This window comes from Lissotriton vulgaris, chromosome 3_1, assembly GCF_964263255.1.
Source record: "Lissotriton vulgaris chromosome 3_1, aLisVul1.2, whole genome shotgun sequence".
In the NCBI taxonomy this organism is placed as follows: domain Eukaryota; kingdom Metazoa; phylum Chordata; class Amphibia; order Caudata; family Salamandridae; genus Lissotriton; species Lissotriton vulgaris.
The window spans coordinates 1,223,122,415-1,223,139,759 of NC_141689.1; the positions used below are offsets into that span (position 1 = coordinate 1,223,122,415).

At 48.6% G+C, this 17,345-nt stretch overlaps 1 protein-coding gene across 1 annotated transcript in view; it reads left to right on the plus strand.

The window, feature by feature from the left end:
* Positions 1 to 17,345, plus strand: part of POLR1E (RNA polymerase I subunit E) — a 257,444-nt gene that overhangs the window by 85,104 nt on the left and 154,995 nt on the right. Inside the window, exons 3-5 of the mRNA XM_086961686.1 lie at positions 2,750 to 2,826; positions 13,477 to 13,562; positions 15,015 to 15,070. Of these exons, the coding sequence (XP_086817812.1) occupies positions 2,750 to 2,826; positions 13,477 to 13,562; positions 15,015 to 15,070 (219 nt within the window). The remainder of the gene's footprint in view (positions 1 to 2,749; positions 2,827 to 13,476; positions 13,563 to 15,014; positions 15,071 to 17,345) is intronic.

Here is a 17,345-nt window from a genome sequence, read left to right on the forward strand (position 1 = left end):
GCCAGCGCACAAGCACTGCTCTGGCGACCCGCCCATATTTTTCATTGAATTGTCAGGGGTTTGGAATTTAATAAAATATTTACTTGTCCGTGGGCAGGTTGCTTCATAAATCTGCTTGTCCTGTAACAAAATCCACTTGCCCCTTTGGTGCCATGTAGTGCAGCAACAAATTATGGCGCAATCTCATTATATAAGAGCTTTAATATAGCCTCTTTGATTATGCCAGGAGCTCATACCATAGTAGTATTCGAATATTTGCAATCCCCTTATGTTGCCACGTTTCTGCAGATCTACATACTGGGGCTGAAGTTTGTGGTAGGCAATCATTCCAGGGTTAAAATGCCCTTTTGAGTCTGTTCAAACATACTAACTTGTATGTTTTAAGGGTTTTCAGCAACTCTTTTCCCCAACTGAGAAATTTTGGAAATTTACTCCTGACAATGGCAGACTTAAAACTTCTTCCAGAGTTGAAAAAAACTGGTTGGATAGGAAAGGGAACTTTCAAACTCTCAGATTTTTGCATGAGCAAATCTACACATGCATATTTGCTCATGCTAAAATGCAGTTCAAAAATATTTTCTAGGAGTACTATTTCTTGTCCTAATTATGTAAATTCTTGGGAATTCACGAAAGCTGCGTAGCTGCACTTAATGCAAGGACATATACCATGGGTGCACTTGTGAGAATTTCTTTAATAATTGGGCCCCTATTTGATCTGGTGTTGACCATGACCTTTTGTGTTTTATTAAAATTCTGTCTCTCTCTGTATTGGCTGGCTTCACTGTGAGTGACCGCATTCTGCTCTTTCACAAGGAGCATATCTGCACACAAAGTAGTTTTTTTCAGTGCCAGTAACTACTGTGGCAGTGTGTGCTTTTTTAAACCCAAAAACTATTTTTGCTTTTGCCAATCTGTTATAATGGTGAGGGCCCGGCAGCGCCCACACAAATGAGGTTTTACAAAAACCATGCCAAACCAAGTCACACTTTGACAAAACTAAAAAGCTGACCATCAATTTCAGACCTACTCGCTTTGCCAATGCTTGTTTTTGTTGTTTCCCATAATCTTATTGAAACTGGTTACACTGATTTTCCATTATGAATATTTTTGGGAAATACGAGCATGCATCCACACGTTACTAAATGATGCTGTAAAGAAATGGTAGCTTATTTTTCACAGTTGTTTAGCAAACATGTTTTTCATGCTTTCATTTTTTATGAACATTTGATTTTGAAAGCAAAGAATCATCAATCTTGCTTTTGAGCTTTCCAAATATTTGCATCAAATCAGAGAGCATTCTGGGAGCATTATGCATAGCATCATATTGCTAAACTTTGAAAAGATGTGTACACATTTTTACACTGGAACCACTGTCAGTACTGCTGTCAGAGCTTACAAAATTTACTTAGAGCGCTCCCCCTAATAATAAAGGCTTTCAATTAATAAACCATAAATACTTATTGGAACAGCATTAACATATGGACACAAATATTACCTTAACTGCAGACAGTGCCCTTCCCTGATCCATAATGTGGTACTGCAGACTGGCAGCAAAAGTGTTTGGGCTGCAGGGGGTTGGGCCTACTTGTCCCAAGAACGCAATACAAACTTGTTGCCCTTGACCCCAAACAATATGTCCTGGGCATCAGGTTGTAAGAATTCCACATCCCTGAATTGTGTCTTTGTCCTTCCCAAATCCTAGCTGCTGATGCCTTAATAGGCATCTTAGTCCCTCCTTAGTACCGCTGTGTCGTTATTTGTAACCTCCCAGTACTACTGACCCCTTTACTTCGGTTCTTACACGGTACATGTTATTTTAGTGTTGTAAGCACTATATATATATATATATATATATATATATATATATATATATCTCTATGTATATAGCTATGTAAGCAATATATAGCCATATAGGGCAATGCGGAAGCCACATCTCCTTAAGGCTGATCGCTAACGAGCATCGGTTCCGCTCATTTGTACTTAAAATACATGCCACTGTGATGTTAATGGCTATGGCGAAGTGTGGTAATAGCCATAACGTCTACATACATATACACCGGTGTGGTGGGTTCCGGAAGAATCATCCACATTGTGCTTAAACTCACATGCGCTATATGGGGTTATTCAGAGGTAAACTCCATAGTTTCTTACCGCTAGAGTCAAGGTGAATCGCTCCAATGAGCCGAAGCGGAGTTGCGCAAAGCGTCCTCCTGCCTAGGGAAACTAGAGCAACAAATAACTACACAGTGCCCTAGGTGCTAGCAAACTGTAAGGAGACGAAAAGGAATGGAAGCTCGTAGAAGTACTTACGATTCTGGATCCCTGCGGAAAGTGTGCGACCTGCCCGTTGCTCGGCTCGGCTTGAATGCGAGCACTCTCGTGATCCAACGTACAAGTGGCGTCAGGTGGGTGTATTTGTCCTCGGGCAGAGGCTCAAAGGAACTATGTGTTCCTAAAATCTCGCTTCGCAAAAGCAATGTAGCCTCCTAAAAGTATCTTCTCTGCAACATGCTCGATATGTTTTTTACTCTTTAAAAATCTGGCTTTAATCTTCATGTATCTCACACAACATTTGCTCTCATTATTCATGTTGCCACGCAGTTTACAACAATATTCTTCAGTTTTATGTTTGTAAATAAAACTACAACATTGCTTTTGGGATGAAACTTTGATTCATTATCCTAGTTCAAAGAGGGCCTGCTGAACAAAAACTAAGAGTTATTATTTAGCTAGCAATTCTTTCTTTCAGGTAACAGAAACGGACCGTCTCTCTTACGTGGGAAGTAATTTTGGCACAGGAGCACTGAAATGCAATACTCTGAGCAGGTAAAACGACTTGATTACTATGGATGTCAAAGCAAGGGAATGTTGTCAAACTCCAAGCATGGTGTGCTTTTAGCTGGTAAATGTGGCGAAGAGTTACTGTTTCCAGAACAGCTTGCCTTGTCCTCGCTTGTTGTATCTAAGCCTGTATGAACTACTACAGTGGCCTCCAAACACCTGCTCTTTTGGTCCTAACCTGCATGCATTTGCTTCCTTCCAACCCCTTTTTTGATGTCCAGCGAGCTCATGTGTATAATCTAGCAATGGCTGTGCATGCCCCAGAGACATGCATTTTAATGACCCTTCTTTGAGGGGCAAGTGCAGTTGTTGAATTTATTTATGCCTTTAGCATTTATATCCACATTTGCCCTTGCTGAGGCAATTGAAACACAGAATATCGTATACTTTATTATTTCATCTGACTTTATTCTTATTTTGCATTCAATAATTATTTAACAAAGCGTTGTTCTGGCCATGAAAAAGAGATCAGAAACTTCAAAAATTCTAATAGTAAATCTGAAAAATACGACCACAAAAATCCAGACTTTCCATTCATTTTATCAAAAACATCATCCATACAATACGCCCCCAGCCGCTTAACATCTATATATCATTGGACTTGATCGTTTTTCCAATGAGAACAGTGTGTAGTTGAGGCCATAATTGGAAAAAGGACTTTGAAGTCTGAGGTTTGGGAGGGTTGTTCACTGCCATCTTGACATTGACAGGGTGATGTTGACTGGCAACCCGGGGAGAGCGGTGGGTGGGGGGGAGGGAGCCCGGGGTGGGAAGTGAGGGTTTGAGTGGTTAAAATGTAAATAATATATTGAAACTAAAACAAGACATTGACAGGCACATCTACCTTGTACAGGACATGACGCTTTAACGGATCATCGTACAATGCAGCCAAAGTGCACATTAGGGGTGGATCAAAGGTACTCAATGAATCGAAGTGTTTGTTGTTATTTCCTTATTTCTCAATCACATTCTAGGTACAGGTATATATGAATACATTGGGCAAGTCTTCTTTCATGAATTAGAATGTTTCAGGAATGAGACTCATTTAGTGTGGCTGTTTCTTAGTTTACAACTTTTCTTACACTTGTTTCTTCACTCAGTTTCCCCCCTGTGATTTTCGTTTCCCTTCCTCCACTTTAAAGCTTTCTGCATAAGGATTAGATGGAACCAAAATTAAAACTCCCAGTGACAATGAGGGAATAAATGGCCATAAGAGGAGGCAATTATTGTAATCTAGGATTCAACTACAAAAGAGGAGCCCTGTTAAATTGGTTACCAAGACGTCTTGACTGATTTGCGTTTTCCTGACAGTTATGTTTCTAAACAGCTGATTGTAAAGTTTTGGATAAAATGCAATGCGACTTAAAATTTGTGGCTCGCCAGTCTGAAATCAAAGTTGGTCAATTACTCTATTCTTAGATTCCTTCTGTTCTGAGTGACACAAAGACATACATTTTGTAGACTGGAATCGAAGAAGAACAATGGCATCTTTTCTCGCTTCCTCTCCCATTTATTCCACCCCATGGCTGGCTTCTTCCCCCCTTTTTTGGTTTTGCCTGGTGTTACTGCGCAAGCAGTTCGCGCAGGCGAAATCTAATGATTACAATATGGGATATAGGAACGTCCTCCCGCTCCCATTGGCTAGCTCCATAAATGGAGGCTAGCCATTGGAAGCCGGATCTGTCCGTCAAGGCCGGACCAGATTCGTGGGCGTTCCCGCGATTTCTTCCCTCTCCGATCGTCATCGCGGCGGTGGGCGGAGTTTCGTTTTTTTTAATGTGTTTGTTTTCGCCATTCTGCGGCCGACCGCCGCCGGAGGAAGTCCAGGTGAGTGCCTTCCTTGCCGTGCCCGCCCCCTCCCGCTGTCTGTGTGCCTGCCCGCCCCCCTCCCGCTGTCCGTGTGCCTGCCCGCTCCCCTCCCGCTGTCCGTGTGCCTGCCCGCCCCCCTCCCGCTGTCCGCACGCACGGTTCCTAACGTAGCGTCCGTCTTCTGTTTCTACGTGGGCGTTGGAGGGCTCGGCGCCGCTAGTTCCGGCCAGTCCCTCCCTTACCCGGAGGAGTTGCCGAGCCTAGGAAGAGTAGCCAGGCTGGGAACAGCCGCCGGGCGTGATGAGCGACCCGGCACGGGGCTGGATGGGGGCTTGAAGGGCAATTGCTGATATAGGGGAACGGGCACGTCGCGAGGCAGCATGGAGCAAGCGGTGATCCTACGGAGCTTTATCCAGCGGGTGAGAGCCATGGAGGGGAAGGAGCCCTGCTGTGACGACAGCTTCTGTAGCGACTTCATGGTGAGTCCTGGGCACTGGGATGTTTCAGTGGTACCGTGGGAGCTGGATGTATATGTAATTAAACTAATTCGGGACCGAAGGGTAAACGCACGAGCGCCGGTGGTCTGTGTGGGAGGGGCACTGATAAGCTGTGGAGGAGAGGCTGGGGGGCAGTGTATGTTATGATCCTAGCTGGAGATGAGCTGTGGAGGGTAAACGCAGGTAGGCTGCGGAGAAGCATTGGGGCAGTATAACGGATTATGACAGTTCCATACAGCAGTGGCTCTGCCGGTGGTGTGTTCAGGACAGAGGCTGTTGGGTATGAGCTGTTTTGTTCTGTAGGAGAGATACAATGTATAAGAGGCAATGGAAGCTGCAGTAGATGCTATGAGTGCTGGTGCACAAGTTACTACTTGTGTAACGATATATCTGTAAGAGACATTAGTTAGTGATAGATTCCTTACCTTAGAATATCCCCAGGCGTCAGACTGGATCCGGAAACTTTTGCGTAGCAGTACCCTTGCGCGTCGGTAGGCGTCGTCTGCGGATCCGCGTCCGTCGTCGGTGTCGTGGGCGCCGTGATGACGTCGTCGGAGTACTTAGACGCCGCCTCCGCGTGCTGACGTCAGTTCTTAGACACAGCTTTTCCGCGCCAGAAGCGCAGACCCATGCCAAAAACCAACACTGGTGCCAAGAAACTAGGGCCCTGAAAGGGGATGACCTTAACTCTAGATCGATTCAGAAAAGGGGGTGGTGATGAACAGAGTGTCTGAATTAAGCAGACCACTCTTACCCAGTCCAAAGATCAGGGCTTGATCCATCACCGTTATTTATCTCACTGCACCATCCCAGCTCAGAACCTGGCTATATGCAAATCAGTCTGTCCCTGGCCCAGTGCATCATGGGAACAGGGCAGACTAAACTACCAAGCCAATTCTTCACCAGAAAGGAGACAAGCTACCGGGGACCGGTTTCTGGCATTTCAGCCGTCTTCGGCCCGGCTTGCTTGAATCCTGATGGTGCAGTGAGAAAGGGACTCATGTCTGAGTATACCCTGCCACACCTATAGTGGCCAAAAACGATTCAGAAAAGGGGGTGGTGATGAAAGTAGCCGTCCCTCCGGACTTGACTGTCCAGGCAATAGTGTCTTGCAAACGTGTGCAGCGAGGCCCACGTAGCCGCCTGGCAAATGTCCTGAAAGGGCACACCTCGGCCCAAGGCAGTTGTAGTGGCCGTGGCTCGAGTGGAATGAGCCCTCAGCCCAACAGGCGGTTCCTTCTTAGCCAAGGAGTAACACGCCTGGATGCACAAGATAATCCACCGGGAGATGGTCCGCTTGTGCACCGCTTTCCCTTTCTTAGCGCCCGCGTATCCAGCAAAGAGTTGATCATCCACCCGGAACTGTTGTGTGCGATTCAGATAAAATGAGAGCGCACGTTTTGGGTCCAGACGGTGGAGCCTCTCCTCCTCTCTCGAGGGGTGCGGAGGCGGAAAGAAGGTGGGCAACGTGATGGATTGCCCAATGTGGAAGGCTGTGACTACCTTGGGTAGGAAGGAGGGCCTTGTCCGTAACACAACCTTGTCCGGATGGACTGAAAGGAAAGGAGCCTTTCAAGATCGAGCCTGGAGCTCACTCACTCTCCTGGCAGAGGTGATGGCTACCAGGAAGGCAGTCTTCAAAGAAAGAAGGCGAAGAGGACAGTTGTGAAGTGGCTCAAAAGGAGCGCACATCAGAAACGTAAGAACCATCAGAAACCTAGGGAACAGGAGGAAACGTATGAGTGATGCCCTTCAGGAATCGATTAACGATAGGGGACTTGAACAAAGAAGGTTGGTCAGGCAGCCTCCGAAAGGCTGAAAGAGCTGAAAGATAGCCCTTGACAGTGCCCAGAGCAGAGCCCTGCTGGGCAAGAGAGAGAAGAAAGAGGAGAACCTCAGAAAGAGGGGCATTGAGGGGATCCATAGCCTTTGCTGTGCACCATGCCACAAATCTGTTCCACCTGCAGGCGTATACCGACTTTGTGGAGGGACGCCTGGCTGCCAGAATGATGTTACAGACTTCAGGAGGCAAGTCAAATTGCCTCAACTGTGCTGCTCAATCTCCAAACATGAAGGTGGAGACTGGACAGGTTCGGGTGGAGGACCGTCCCCTGCTGCTGCGACAGAAGGTCCTCCTGAAGAGGCAGACGAACCGGGGGATCGACTGACATACTGAGTAGCTCGGGATACCAGTACCTTCGTGCCCAGTCCGGAGCCACAAGGATGACTTGTGCCCGGTCGCGCTTGATCTTCTTCAGCACTCTGGGCAGAAGTGGTATAGGCGGAAAGGCGTACAACAGACCGCAGCTCCACTCGCGACGAAAAGCGTCTCCGAGCGAGTGCCGCCTTGGAAATTCTAAAGCGCAGAACTGATGACATTGCGCGTTCTTTTCGGTGGCGAATAGATCTAACCAAGGCTCTCCCCACTGCTGAAAGAGACCGTGCGCCATGTCCGAGTTCAGACGCCATTCGTGATCCATCAAGCACCGTCGGCTGAGTTCGTCTGCCCTGGCGTTCAGAGAACCTGCCAGGTGTTGAACCAACAGAGTCACGCCCTGATGTTCCAGCCATTGCCAGAGACGCAGAGCCTCCTGGCAGAGGGTGCACGACCTCACCCTGCCCTGTTTGTTGCAGTACCACATGGCGGTGGTGTTGTCCGTGAACACCTGCACTACACTCCCTCGGACAGACGGGAGGAATGGCTTCAGTACTAGACGAATCGCCCGCAGCTCCAACAGGTTGATATGGAGCCGGGACTCCGCCGGAGACCAGAGGCCTCTGATCTCCGCCTCTCCCATGTGGCCTCCCCAGCCCTGGAGGGACGCGTCCGTCACAACTACGTGCTCCGGTTGGGGAAGGGAGAGGGATCTGCCGTTGACCCAATCGTGGTCCGTGAGCCACCACTGCAGCTGACTCGCAGTGCCCTCCGAGATCAGGACATGGTCGGACAGGTTGCCCTGATGCTGGGCCCACTGAAACTTCAGGTCACACTGCAGAGCCCGCATCCGCCACCGTGCGTGATGCACCAGAAGGATGCAGGAGGCCATCAGCCCCAGAAGCCGCAGCGTCAACCTGACCGAAACTCGGGATAAAGGCCGGAAGACCGGAATCAGAGCCTGTATATCCCGAACCCGCTGTTCCGGCGGATAAACCCGAAACTGCGCCGAGTCGAGAACCGCTCCGATGAAAAGGAGCTTCTGAGAGGGGCACAGGTGTGACTTCGGCACATTGATGGAAAATCCCAGCTGGTGCAGGAGATCCGCCGTAGTCTGGAGGTGGCTGACGACTGTCTGGGGCGAGCCCGCCTTCAACAACCAGTCGTCGAGGTCGGGTAAGACTGAGACCCCCAACCTGCGCAGATGAGCTGCGACCACCGCCATCACCTTCGTGAACACCCGTGGGGCGCTGGGTAGTCCGAAGGGGAGCACGGTAAACTGAAAGTGCTTGTGGCCTACCGTGAACCGCAGGTAACGCCGGTGGGCCGGCAGGACGGGGATGTGGAAATACGCGTCCTGCAAGTCCAACGCTACCATCCAGTCTACTGGGTCTAGGGCAGCTAAGACCTGAGCCAGAGTTAGCATTTTGAACTTCTCCTTCCGGAGGAAGCCGTTGACGTTCCTCAGATCCAAGATAGGGCGTAGGCCCCCTTTGCCCTTTTTGGGTACCAGAAAGTAGTGGGAGTAGCAACCACGTCCTACTTCTGGCCCAGGAACGCGCTCGATGCCTCCCTTGGCCAAGAGGGCCGAAACTTCCTCCTGCAGGAGCCGCAAGTGATCCCCCGATACGCGGTGGTGTTGCGGTGGCATGGCTTGAGGAGTCGTCTCGAAGGGGAGGGAGTAGCCCCTCCGGACGATCTGCAGCACCCACCTGTCCGAAGTGACAGTGCGCCAGTGAGAGTGGTGATGGCGAACCCTGCCTCCCACTTGCGTCACATGGGCCAAAAAGCACGGACTAGGAGGGTTTAGAGGTGGATGCCGCGGGGGCAGGTGTGGACTGACTTCGCCTGGTTCCCCGACGGCCTCCGCGGCGGTTTCCACGTCCGCCGCCGCGCTGGACGACAGTCTGCGGCGAGTGGCTGGCGGCACGTGTGGGGGCGCCCCTTCCCTGGCCACGAAAGGAGCGAAAGGCACCCGTTTGCTGGCGCGGGGCCGAGAGGTCCAAGGACTTGGCCGTAGCCTTGGAGTCCTTAAAGCGCTCAAGCGCGTGGTCTGCCTTGTCGCCAAAGAGGCGATTGCCATCGAACGGCATGTCCATAAGAGTGTTCTGGACATCTGCCGAAAAATTGGCGGATCTCAGCCAGGCATGGCGTCTCACCGCCACTGTCGTAGCCATCGCTCTGCCTAGCGAGTCAGTAGTATCCAGCCCACACCTGATGGAATACTTGGCTGCGTCCCGGCCCTCCACAAGGGCTTGGCCGAGTTTGGCCCGTACCTCCAACGGGCACTCTGGCAGCACTTCCGCCACCGTCTCCCACAGAGAGTGGGTGTAGCGGCCCAAGAGGCAAGCGGTGTTGGAAGACCGCAGTCCCAAACTAAGGGATGAGAATATCTTCTTTCCATAATTCTCGTACCTCTTGGATTCCCTGTCCGGCGGGGCCGTAGGGAATGCGGTCTGGGAATTAGAGGCCTGGATGACCGGACTCTCTGGGGTGGGGTGGGAAGACAGGAAACATGGGTCGCCCGGAGCCGGGCGGTGGCGTCGGGCCACGTTCCTATCTACGGTCGAACCCGTAGCGGGCCTGGACCAAGTGCCCAAAAGAACGTCGGTCAATGCCTCATTAAACGGCAGCAGAGGCTCCATTGAGCATGACTGCGGTTTAAGGACCTCTGTGAGGAGGTTAGTCCTCACGGCCGCGACGGGGAGCTCAAGGCCCAAGGCTTGGGCAGCCCTCGTCAACACCACACCATAGGTAGCCCCCTCCTTCGAACCACGGTAGGAGGAGAGACAAATACAGTGCCTGGAGAGGTGTCCAGGCCATTGGCCTCCCCAAGGTCTCCTGCCCAGTCGATATTAGACTGACACTCCTTGGCCAGAGGGTCCTCAGACCCCTCCCAATCCTCCTTATCTCCCATCTCCTGAGATTCAGGGTTGTAATTGTATGAGGTCGGTTCATAGAAGTAAAAATCTCCAAATGGCGTCGGGTGCGGCACCGATAGGCGCCGTCCCGACGTCGGATCCGAAGCAAAGGAGGCTTCGGGGACGGTGCCGCCCGAGGACAGCGCCGGAGGTGACACCACACGGACCGACGCCGGGGGGGTCATAAGGTCCACCGGTGATGATCCAGAGCCCGAGGAAGGCTCAGCGGCGCCGGACCCGAAGGCACCGGCGACGCCGGTGCCGCTGTTCCCTGCGGCGCCAGGCCCGAGGGCACCGGCGGTGCCGGGATTGTGGGGCCCTGCGGTGCCAGGGCCGAAGCACCCAACGGCGTCGGGGTCGAAGCCCCCGACCCACTAAGGCCCCCAGACGGGTCCGCTGGGCCCGGAGGCGCCGCGGAGCCCGTCGGAGGAGAAAGGGACCTCATGGCCATGAGGAAACGCTCAATCTCCTCCGGCGTCGCGTTCAGCCCAGGGACTGGAGGGTATGGGGCCGGACGCGACGCCCGCGACTCCCGAGGAGCCGCGTGGGCGGTGTCATCTGAACCCCCGGGCGCATCGCGCGAGCGTCGGGGGGAGTCAGAAGAGCGATGATGTCTCTTCGACTTCTTGTGTTTCTTACCTGACGACTTGGACCCGGAGGAGTGGTGCCGACTCCCGAAGCTGTGACGGCTCCGTCCCCGCGACCTGTCCCTCGACCTCCCGTGGGACCAGGACCTCACGCGGCGGGGGGCCGACTGCCGGAATTCGAGCCGCCTGCGGGACCGCTCCCGCCTGGCTTTCCTGGAAAGGGCCCGACAGTCGGGGCAGGCCTCGTCGTCGTGGTCGACGCCCAAACACGCCAGGCACTGGCGGTGAGGATCCGTGACCGACATGGTGCGGTTGCAATCTTCACAATGCTTGAAGCCGGGCATCCCTACGGCACCGTCGGAGTCGTAAGACTTCGAAAAGCATCAAAAAGATCACCAAAAGTTAGTCAAAAATTTACTTGGGTAACTGCTCTTTCCAGATCTGCGCAGGCTGGCGTGGAAAAAAGAAGAACTGACGTCAGCACGCGGAGGCGGCGTCTAAGTACTCCGACGACGTCATCACGGCGCCCACGACGCCGACGACGGACGCGGAGCCGCAGACGACGCCTACCGACGCGCAAGGGTACTGCTACGCAAAAGTTTCCGGATCCAGTCTGACGCCTGGGGATATTCTAAGGTAAGGAATCTATCACTAACGTGTCTCTTTCAGATATTAACAGTGGTAGCTTAGAGCTCTGCAAAAGAGCCATTGGTTAGCTGTGCACGAGGGCCATTCGGAAGGCTGTAGGACAGTGGCGCTACATGATGGGCCATGTGTGTCTGCAGAAAGGATAAGGGCGGTAAAGTTCTTCCAAACGAGCAAAAGCACACATGTCCCATCTGAGACTCTGATGAAATGGTGAAGGATGAGTAGGGGTAAAAGGATGGGGCATCTGTTATTCCCAACATTGGATTTTCACATCTGACATATTGCCTACTCCTCAAATAATGAGCGGGCCATGTTTCTTACTAGTTTCTGCGAGTAATACTTGGCTGGGTGTATTAGCTGGCAAACCATTCATTAAGTTTGCCGTAGCATTTAAAGTAGTAGTGACTGCTAGGTCATATTTACTGAGCCGTGAGTGTACGTTGACAGGTTCATCTTTGATTAATACTCCCAGAACACGAGTGAAGGGGGCTGGCAAACTATGCCCACCTCTTGAAGATTTAGCCTGTGCTTTTCCATGATTGCACCTACTGTAAGGTGGGCCTGTGTTGCACAAACGAGGAGAATTGGTCTGTTGGCTTAATTGCGCCCCAATTCGTGCCCAGTCTTTCCCTGGAATCCCCTTGTTCTCTGTGGTGTTCATGATACACGGATGCCCTCGGACCCCAAAGGCCGTTGCTGACCGTGTGTCATGCAGGGATGGTGAAGCCCTCGGATGTTGCGCAAGGCTGACGGGATGTTGGGAGTGTCTGGGAGTGAGAGGAAGTGCTTCCCTGCCCCCTCGCTGTGCTTGCTTCCCTGCCCCCTCGCTGTGCTTGCTTCCCTGCCCCCTCGCTGTCCTTGCTTCCCTGCCCCCTGGCTGTGCTTGCTTCCCTGCCCCTTCGCTGTGCTTGCTTCCCTGCCCCCTCGCTGTACTTGCTCTCCTCAGTGTGTGTGTGGCTTTGGGAGGGGGTGTGTGGCTCTGGGTGGGTGTGTGTGGCTCTGGGTGGGTGTGTGTGGCTCTGGGTGGGTGTGCGTGGCTCTGTGTGTGGCTCTCTGTGTGTGGCTCTGGGTGGGTGTGTGTGGCTCTGGGTGGGTGTGTGTGTGTGTGTGTGTGGCTCTGGGTGTGTGTGTGGCTCTGTTTGTGGCTCTGGGTGTGTGTGTGTGGGTCTGTGTGTGTGTGTGTGGGTCTGTGTGTGTGTGTGGCTCTGTGTGTGTGTGTGGCTCTGTGTGTGTGGCTCTGTGTGTGTGTGTGTGTGGCTCTGTGTGTGTGGGGGGGGCTCTGTTGGTGTGTGTGGGTCTGTGTGTTTTTGTGTGGCATTTGCCAGAGATTAAACTATTGGCATTGTAAATGACAATGCCATTTATTTATCTGTTTTCAAAACCAACACATAAATGCAAATTTTGTCATTTACAATGCCAATAGCTCAAACTTTTCAAAAGGCGAAACCATTGCATTGTAAATGCTTGTTCCTTTCTCTGTGTAATCTGTCTCATTTTATGGCTTTCTCTCTCTTTTCTGGTTTGATGAACTTTATAGTTCTCCTCTGTTATGCGCCCCTTGATTATTCTGCAATTTTACCTGGAGATTACTGCAGTATTTTCTTTATACTGGTATATCCTCTTAATCCTGGGCTCAGAGTAAACCTTTCCCGATTTATTGTGCCATCGCTGAGAGTGTTGTTACTCTGTGATATTTAGAGCCCATTGCGAAGATCCTTGAATAACCATTGATATGGACTGTCTTTTCCTTCCAGGTCGAAAGTGGATTTATTTATTTGAGGGTGATCAAGGCCGCTTGGACGGCCGAAACGCGTCCTGACATGTAAAGGAAAATAAAAATAATGCTAGCACAAGAAGTTGGTCCACGCTCGTGATTCCGCGTTCAGGCGGTGTTTTTTTTTTTGCGAGGTGTTGCTTATTTAGTTAGGTATACATGCAACTTATTCGAAAACATAAATGTGTTTGTGCTAGATAGTAAAACAGATAATAATGATGTATAACTGTTCTGATTTTCTTAGGTACTTTGTTGGGGTGCTAAATAAGGAGTCTGGAGAAATGGAAGTGTTCGATGCTGAACAGTTTAACATGCAGCCGTTTTTTCCAGGTAGGGGATTGAGAAGATTTATTTTACTCTGTCCCTGAAAAGAAAGGTTGATCTTAACATTTAGGTAATATGAAATGAATTGGGCGAGGAGTAGTAGATACAGGGGACAGTGTAGATTAATATTGACTGTAAAAATATTAATGCTGGAAAGAATGCATGCTTTGCATATGAAAAACTTGCTTTTAGTGCTGCTTGTAACATGGAAAAATGTAATGTGTGTCCTGTTCTAGGCTACAGAATTAAGTATGCATTGCTTTCAAACTGTTAACGTCCATGTGCCTGGTAACAGTATCTGAATCCCGTATGCATTTGGGATACCCTTGACAATTGCAATGGGCCTACTGAGTTTCTTTGCATCTTAGGAGACTCCTATTACAGTGTCTGACAATCTGGTGATACTACTTCACTAGAGAGTGGCTGTAATGAAAAGTAGTTCTATGTAGAGCACAAAAAGCCAACCATCTCTCCTGATCAGGCAAAGTTCTTGACCATTATCACAGCCTTCATTCTCATTTTTGACTGCTACTGCAGGTTATTTGCAACCATTTAGAAGTAGGCAGACTGAATCCATAAGTATGCAAATCTCTGGTCTGCTTTTATGAAATGATGTGATTAGGGATGTATTTAGGAAGTTTTGTACAGAATGTTAGCAAGATGATGAAGCAAGACTGTTGAATCTGGTAACCTCAGAGGTTGCAAGGATAATATAGAGGGTACTGTGACCTGAAAAAGTTCAAATAAAGCATTCATTATTAAAGTATTGTTTTCTCGTCTCTCCTTGTGCGCTTTGTGAGTCCCCCATCTGGTAATTGTGAGAGATGCAGTGCGGGCCACCAGCAGTAAAGCACCAGATTTAACACTAGTTGTCGTGTATGTGCTGCCCCTTCTTGGTACTTTGCCGTTATAACCTTTCCCCACTGGTTATGGTATCAGTCGTAAACCGAAGGAGTAGACTTGGGTGGCCTTTGATGTGAGGAACAGGCCATTTCTGGAAATTTGACTATTTTACTGCCTGCTGTTTATTGATTCACAATGTTTTACATATCACTGTTACGCTATCTTTGGGAATCTCCGGAATCGTATTCAGCTCTTTGTTTTAAAAATAAACTGATGTTCTTAGATGAGTTCCCTTTGAAGACCATGATCCCACATGTCTGATATACCACAATTTTGAGCAGTGTGATTGTATATGTGTAATGACGTATACAATGCTGCCTTGGTCATGGAGAGTCCAGAATGTCTGTGCATAGAGGAAGAGGCAGGGACACTGACATCAGTACAAATGCTGGAAGACTATAAGATGTTTTCACAACCTCCTTCATTGCTCATACAGTATTTGAGCAAACATTGCAAATGATCAGTATTCTGATATGATAAATAGCGGCGGTATTTGATGGTCAGCATGCCTTCAGCACAATCATCACAGATGCACTTTTACCTTTTATTTTTCAGGCGAATCAACAAATACAATACCAGAGGAGAAAGTGGAGAAATCCTACAGAGATAAAGTGAGTACCTTGAAGCTCACTTTGCTAATTTATAGGTTTGTTGTGTGAATAGAAAACCTTTGGACAGTAAGCAAATCTTATTGACTCAAGAACGTTGTAGTAGGCTGCCTTAGTAGTGATGTGCTTTGCAGCTTTCAATTGGATAATGTGTTTTGCACCATGCTTAATTTGTGTCTGTGGTTGTAGGTGGTGGGTACCAGGAAATCATTTTCATCATTAAACTTTGACTCAGAACATGAGAGCAAAAGCCAGAAAATGGAAAAGTAGGACAGAAATGATTAGAAAATAGTGACAAATGGAAAAAACAGTGATGAAAAGGAACCTGCAAAAGTATGGAAAAGAGAATGGCAGTGTAGTGTGAGGGAAAAAAAGCGCCAAGAGTTGGAATCAAGAGTATGCAGCATTGTATTTAACATCCTGTGATTCAGCAGCAACATAGTGAAGTCATAAGGAATAGTTTGGGCCCCTGCACTAATTTTCTTTTCTCCTCACATTAAGCACTGGCTCATAGAAAAAGAAATGGCTTTGACGATTGCTTCATGTGTGTAAATGGTCTGCATGAAAGTACACTCTTCCAGCCTTTAATAGCCCTTCGGAGTATTGTCGACAAAACAGTGAACATATGAAGACAAACCATAGGTGCTGAATCTAGATTAGGTAAACGTTGAGACTGGAGGCAAAAGTGTGATAGTAGTATGAGGGATATTTATGAATCTTAAGCCCATAAATATTACATTACTAGGAGGGGAGTGGCGTGGTCGGAGAGAATATGGCTTCTTAAGCAGAAGACTTTGTTCCCATCAAGCTTTCCAATGATTAATTCAACTTTCATGGGTGCGCATCAGTCTACTACTTGATGTTTTTTTATATTCAGTGGCTCTCAAGGAACGTATGTTTCTGCATCATAAGATCCTCATTGATTGTCCTAAACACAGAATATTCCTGTGCATTTGTGGGATCCCGGAACACTTTATATTCAATCTTTTAATAGAGGTAGTCACATCAATGTCCATAAAATTGATGGTACCTCCATTAAAAAACATGGCAGGCCTGCTTTTACTTCATTTTTCTTGACCATAAAAAGGCTCTAATTAATGAATGTGACTACATGACAGCATCTGACAAAAACAATGTTGAGTTTATTAGGTGCACACAGAGTGAGAAAAATGAAGGAAAAAAAGAGCCTGTTGAGTCAAGAGTTCAAGAACTGCAAGGGAACTATATACTATTGCTGTAAAGAGCCAGCAGCTTTCCTTCCCATCATGTGCTGTACTGGCAGTTTGCCTCGCAGCCTTAGTTCACTTTTTCTAGCTCATGCTGAGAGGATCTCAGAACACTCTTTGGGCTTCTTTACCCAGTTTTTTAATTTACTTTTTGTGGTAAAAAGTTAGTTGTTTTTTTAACTTCATTTGACGTCTTTGAATTGGTTATACATTTTCCACAAATTTTTACATCTAGAGCAGTGATTATTTTTGCAAAAAAAACTCCACTTTTTATGAATTGCCCTTCATGTGTGCGAAATAAGGCTACATCAGACCCACATTCAATTTGTGTTGTTTGTCTTCCTGCCTCTCACTCAGTAAAAGAGTGTGTATTTTTTCAAAAAGAGCCCTAAAAGACCGTGATGGCATTCAAGTCAGAGAAAAACCTGAGATCCTTCGCCAGAAAGAAGGGAAGAGAAAAGAGAGAAAAAAAAGACAGGGAAGGGACTCCTTTTTCTGAATCCAAAACCTCTCGCACTAAAGACTCTCATAGAGGAAGATCTAAAGAGAGGAAGCATAAAAAACATTGCCACCATCACTCTTGGCAATCTCACCACCCTTGAGAACACCGGTCGACCTCGAAGCATGCGTCTGATCTGGCATGCTGATGTCTATTACAACACCACAGGTACCGTTGAATCCACCATAAACGTTGATTCCAGTTCCCACACCACAACAGTTGACAGTGAGACTTTTGGCAGCAGAATAATCGACATCGACACATCATCGGTAGAGGTCAAGAAGATTGACTTCATTAATACGTACGTTGAGATCTCCATCAAGACACTCGACATCAAGGAGATCGACGTCAAGACATTCAGAAGTCTCCATTTTCTCAGTTCCTTATGATTGTCGTCAACCAGAATAAGAAACAACAATCGGTCTAGACCAGCTTTAATTATACCACAAGAGGATCCTGTTTAGGAACATATTCCTCCTCTAGACTTGCCTTCTAGACCTACTTATCCATTAAGTGTTTCAACGCAACCACAGGAGCCGGGATCAAAATCAAA